The following is a 6,000-nucleotide window of genomic DNA, read 5'->3' as shown; positions in this document are numbered from 1 at the left end:
CTCCACCGGGTGTCCAACGCACGGTGGGCACAGACGAAGGCTGACCGTGTGAACAGGGTCCCGTCGAGGTGCACGCGGTCAGCACCTGTTACAGGGCGGACCGGGCAGCTCCTGAGCTCTTGAGCTCCAACTGTAGGAGGACCGCCGCCCGGTACTCGCGGTGAGCGGTGCCCGCGGCCAGCGGCGCCCGAGGTGCTGCCCGGCCGGGTCCGCGCGGGGGACGCTGCTCGCTCGCGGCCACACCCTCGGGAAGGGCTCTGAGCTCGCGAGGGTCCGGGCCGGGCCCCTCTCCCGCCACGCGGCCCTCAGCTTCCCACAAGCTAGACCCAGCTTCAGCGGGCAGCCGGCTGGGCGGGGCCCGGCGCTGTGCGGGCGGGGCTCATCGCCGGTCACGCAGGGAGAGGCACCCAGGGCGGGAAGGAGCGGGGCTCGGCGCGGGGCGGGGTTTGCGCAGGGGGGCGGGGCAGGGAGGGGCGAGGGGCGGGACGGGACGCTGGGCGCTGCTCCAGGGCGCAGCTACAGGTCAGCTCCCCGCCCGCTCCCGGTCCCTCGCAGGTCCTCACGGGCGGGCGAGCGCGGCCCAGGCGCGGAGCGGCGGGAGGCGCCGGCGGGCCCGAAGGCCGCGATGAAGCCGAGCGGCGAGGACGGGGCGGCGCAGGCCGGGGGCCCGTGGGAGGAGTGCTTCGAGGCAGCGGCGCAGCTGGCGCTGCGGGCTGGACAGGTGAGCGCGCCCCCGGGAGCACGGCAGGCGCACTCGGACTTGGGGCAGAGCGGACGCAGGGCGTGGGCGGACGGAGACCCCCGAGGGCCGGGCCGGGACCAGGGCGCGCGAGCCGCGGAGGGGCTCCGCGCAGCCTACCGCACACCTGTGCACCTGCCACGCCCGCGCCGGGACGGGCGCCCTGGATCCCGCGGCCCGGAGGCGCGGGCCGGGCTCGGGGCGCAGGGCGGCCTGGCGGGAGCGGGCTGGTCAGGGCGCGCGGACTGCCTCGAATTTGACCCAGTGGGCGGGACACGGTGCGGTTGCCCCGGGTTAGAACCCCTACGCGTGGAGGTCGGGCGGACAGCCTGTCCTCGTGCATCCGGAGTCTAGAGGGTTCCACTCTGCGTTTGGAGGAACTGCTACCCGCACCGGAAGGGTGACGGTCAAGCAGCGGAGCTGAAGAAACCTTCAGAGGGCAGCCCCTCTCTTCGCACTTTCCTGTGTGTTTTGTTGCCCCATTTCCTCGGTGCTTCACGCCTGGGATTCCGCGGGCCACGTGCGGCGGCGAATGGGGGGCGCTGGGGGAGGCAGGGCGCAGGGACCGCTCGCTCCCTGCTCGCGTGCCAAGGCGCTCGGCTGCGTTCCTGCGAGCGGAGCGGGAGGGTGGACAGAGGAGGAGCCCTGCCCGTAGACGGATTTTCTGTTTCCAGCGGCAGTTCCTTTTCGGTCTGAAAGTGCCCCACGGGCCAAAGTCCTGCATTTGAAGTGAGTCCTTAAGGTGCACAGTCACAGTGCGGTACCTTGGTCCCCTAGAAGTTAACTTTCAACACTAGTGGACCCTCCCTCTGTGAGACTTGATCCTTGGGGCAAAGGAGGGCCCCAACCTTACCTGCTACATTGATGGAGCTCATGGCTTCCGGGCAAACGTTCTTCCTGGAAAGCTGGTCCACTGTGTGAGGGGCGCGCTTGCCCTCCCCCCTCCAGAGACCCTCACTTCCTCTCCAGAGTGAGCGTCTTCAGGATATTTGGTAACTTTTAGGTTCCACCATACAACTTTTCTTCTTTCAGCTTTGAGAAGAAGCCAGTTTAGAATTCAGACACCACTGTGTAAACCCTGGTGAGTTGTTACGGGTTTCTGTGGTTTTTCAAATTTAGATCCTTGAGGAAACAGAAGGGTTTTTGAACCCCCCCTCTTTTTTTTTAACAAATTTACAAATGCTTACACAGAACTTGCAGTATAGCAGGCACCGTTCTAAGGGTCCTGGGAACTTTAACTTATTTAAGAGATAGCTTCTGCTTTTGCAACTTGCCAAGAACAACAGAAAAAGCTTTTTTTGACAGTGGGGAAGGATGCAATAAGGATTCTGCCATTGGGTGTCTGATCAGGGGGCCCAGAACTCTGGGCTCCCTCCTGGGCATTATGCTGATGCTTCCTGCCTGCCAGGCAGTGGCGGGGAGAGTGGCCGAATTGCCTGTGGCTGGGACGAACAGAAGCCACACAGGGTCATCCTAACCCGTGTAAAGAGGGACAGACTGTCTTAGTAATGTTCTGACAGTAACAAGGTGCTGATTGGAGAAAACCTGGCCTGTAGCCAGAAAGCCCCAAGAGGCATGAAGGGTGGTTAGTGGTGATTCTTGGGAGTCCTCCTTAGCCAGAGGCACATTTGGTACACGTTCTGTGGCCTTGTGGCCCAACGTGCCCGCCCTCTCACGTTCTGCTGTTTTATTAAGTCTGCTACTCCGGAGACAGCTCTGTGTGCTCCACCAAGTCTGGGTTCTCTACGTTCAGAGGGAGTGCCCTCCCTCCCAGGAGATAGTGTCTGCCGTCCATGTTTCAGACATTGGTTTGGGTCAGGGCAGCCCTGGACGATTTGCTGCCACCTCCCCTCTGCCGCATCCTGAGAGGCCTCCCAGACCCCTCCTTCCTTGTCTCTCCACCACCCATCTCTGTGGTGCCCCTGAGAGGCATCCCTTCTAGTCCCAACCACCATACCACTGCAGAAGCCCCTCCCTGGCTGCTGGGCTTTGGGGAAGGAGGTGACGTCAGCCCCACACCATCACCACCACAAGTACACAGAGTGATATTCATCGAAATGGGTGTTTATCATCTTTTACGTGATATGTGAGCAAAAGTATCTTAGAAAACTATGCTTTTTAAGTTGACCTGCAGGGATAGATCCAGGTTTTCTTGAATCTGAAGTTTAGACAGTTTACAGGCCCTCTTTAAGAAAAAAAATACAAACTTACAAATTCAAAATTAGATATAAATGTTTATTTAGAATAAGAAAGATCACAACAGCATAAATTTTAAGATGCTAACAAATATAACAAAATACATAAGAATAATTTTTTAACTGCTTCTCAATCTTCTGTAATACTCTTTTCCCATTTTTGGCTTTATATTCTTTACATCTTTGAATGACAATGATTTTGTAGTACTTTCTATGGAGAGACTAGAAAGGTAAATTCAGGCTTTCCTGTAGGATGGCTCATTGAAATTGATTACTATGATTTAGAAAAGTTTAATTAGGCTTCAAACTTGTTATTGGTAGGGTCATATAAATGTTTAGGATTGCCATCAAATTTGAGAATCCTGTCAGTTTTATTTTACATATTAGTTGTCAGACAGGGAAGAATTTTCCAGTGTGCTCTGAGGGGATGCCCTATGTCCGCCTCCAACTGCCCGGAGCAGAGGGGCACGGCGGGGGCTCTGACCCAACATCCCTATTTGTCTGGCTTGCATTGCCACAGGTGTTTTTGTTTGTTTGTTTCTGTTTTTGTGTGTGTGTGTGTGGCTGCATTGGGTCTTCATTGCTGTGCATGGGCTTTCTCCCTAGTTGCGGCCAGCATGGACTACTCTTCCTTGTGGTGAGCGGGCTTCTCATTGCGATGGCTTCTCTTGTTGGGGAGCACGAGCTCTAGGTGCACGGGCTTCAGTAGTTGCAGCACGTGGGCTCAGTAGTTGCGGCACAGGAGCTCAGTAGTTGTGGCTCAGTGGTTGTGGTGCACGGGCTTAGTTGCTCCACAGCATGTGGGATCTTCCCAGACCAGGGCTTGAACCCATGTCCCCTGCATTGGCAGGTATACTCTTAACCACTGCGCCACCAGGGAAGTCCCCACAGGTGTTGTCTTGATTTGTGATTTTATTTTTTATCAGTTATTCACACAGGGAGTTTAAAAAGTGAAATACTGCTAAAGGGACTGTTGTGGAACCAGCAGTGTCCTGTCCCGTGTCATCCTCATCCTTTTCCCCAGAACTCACTGTTTTCAGTTTTCTGATAGTTACACCCATTTTCTAAATGGTAGCTCTGTTTTTGCGTCATCCTCATTAGACACTGTTATGTCCTGTTGCTGCGTTACCTGTTGGTTCCATTGGTGCCTGTGCTCACGTGCTATGACCACATGTAGCACATGGTCAGGCTGGGTAGCATGGTTGTATTACATATTCTTTTCTTTCTTATGCAACTGGTGTTTTCCTGAAGGTTAAAAAAAATTTTTTTTATTTGCTTAGTTTTCTACACACCTACCAACAGCCATCTTCTGACTTCCCAACAGAATTTTTGATGATCTCCTTGGTATAGACACTCATGGGTCTCGCTGCTGGGGACACGTGGTCCTCACACCTTCATGTGCATCAGAAGCACCTGGAGGGCCTCCACAGCAGGCTGCGTCCACCACAGGGTTCCTACTCACCGGGTCTGGAGTGGGGCCGAGAAAGAGCACTTCCACCAAAACCCCAGCTGATGCTGTCCAGCTGGGGATGGCACTTTGAGAAACACTGCTGTATGTAGTATTTTGTTACGTGACTATATGACAGTTTATTCATTCAGCTCTTGAAGAAACTCTGGATAATGTCCAGTTTGGAATTATTAAGAATAATGTTGCTCGTCCAGCACTCTCGCATGTGTCTTTTGGTTACCTCCGTATGCATTTCTGCTGGGGATAGATTAACAATAGGAGTGAAATTGCTGTGTCATCGTGTATGAAATTCTGCCAGGTGGTTTTCCAAGGCGGATGCAGGGATTCACAATTCCCCAGCAGGAGGTGAGGGTTCCTGTTGCCTCATCTCTCAGACGACACTTGGTGTTGTCTGCCTTTCCATTTTAGCCCTTGTGACCGGTTTGAGGTGGTGTTTTACGGTGGTTTTAATTTGCATGTCCTGTATGACTAATGAACTTAAGTGCCTTTTTATGTGTTTACCGGCCTCTGTTTTTAAAATGGTGGTGCTAAAACAGGTTAGAAATGTATTCATTCACACAACAACTATTTGAGTAACTCTGGAAAGGACCTTAACCTTACTCTGAGTGTGATTGAGGTTCGGGGTCGAGTGCCATGTGGAGCCCTGCAGGGTGATGGGGAGACCACCCTGGCTGCTGCTGGGGTGGGGGTGAGGCTGCAACGCCACAGTGGGTGGGGCAGAGCCAGATCTCCGATGGAAGTGATTAGAATATTCCAAGTGAGGGATGAGGGTGGATCTGACTGGGGGTGGTGAAGAAGGTGGTAAACAGATGTATTTCGAAGGCAGAGCTGCCAGGTTTGCTGCCGGATCGGAAGCGGGTGTGAGAGGAGCCAGGGGTGCCTGCAGGGTTCGGGCCTGAAAAACTGTCCAGTGGATTTGCCAGAACTGTAGGGGGAGCAGGTTTGGAGATGGAGGTCAGGTCCTGTGTTCTGCGAGCTGTGAGCTGTTGACCTTGAAATGCTGGTGGATCTCTACGTGAGGGCCTTTGGGTGGAGAGTTCACGTGAGAGGCTCAGGGTGGAGGCGCCAGTTTGGGAGCCGTCAGTCGGCCTGGGCTGGTGTCTCAGGCCAGGTCCCGCCCTGGACGGGGACAAGCAGGCTTGTCTGCCCTGGGCTCTCCGTAGGCGGATCCCAGGTCGAGCTCCCGGCGTTTGCTCTGGGAGATCCCAACCTGGCGGGACGTGGAGGTGGAGGTCCCCCTGCTGTCCTGGCTGAGGATGGAGGGGGCAGCTGGTGACCTCACCATTTCCACTGTCAATCCTGGCCTTGTCAGCCCCACCTGCACCCGCGCCCCAAGCCTCCGCAGAGTGGGGTCACCCATATTGACAATTGTAACACTCTCACCCACATTTGAAGCCTCAGCCAGGATGGAACTTGTGAGATAGCAACTGGCAGGTGAAGCAGCAGCCCCACTGGCACACATGGGCTGAGGGTCCAGGGACAGTCTATGGAGAGCTCTCTCACGCAGAGAAGGGTTTGTGTTTTCCGTCTGTTCTGGCCTTCAGCTGATGGGGCCAGGCCCACCCACATTCCAAAGGGCAATCTTTACTGATTTACCG

General features: G+C 55.2%; 1 protein-coding gene across 1 annotated transcript in view; it reads left to right on the top strand.

Annotated features, from left to right (window-relative positions):
* The first annotated feature begins 560 nt into the window (after nt 1-560).
* IMPA2 (inositol monophosphatase 2) overlaps nt 561-6,000 on the top strand; it is a 28,013-nt gene continuing 22,573 nt past the window's right edge. The window contains exon 1 of the mRNA XM_068562782.1: nt 561-721. Within this exon, the coding sequence (XP_068418883.1) occupies nt 626-721 (96 nt within the window). The 5' untranslated portion in view covers nt 561-625. The remainder of the gene's footprint in view (nt 722-6,000) is intronic.

The sequence above is a fragment of the Eschrichtius robustus genome, chromosome 14 (genome assembly GCF_028021215.1).
Source record: "Eschrichtius robustus isolate mEscRob2 chromosome 14, mEscRob2.pri, whole genome shotgun sequence".
NCBI classification, from domain to species: domain Eukaryota; kingdom Metazoa; phylum Chordata; class Mammalia; order Artiodactyla; family Eschrichtiidae; genus Eschrichtius; species Eschrichtius robustus.
The sequence above is the reverse complement of the archived record's forward strand: the minus strand, read 5'-3'. Positions and strand labels throughout refer to the sequence as shown.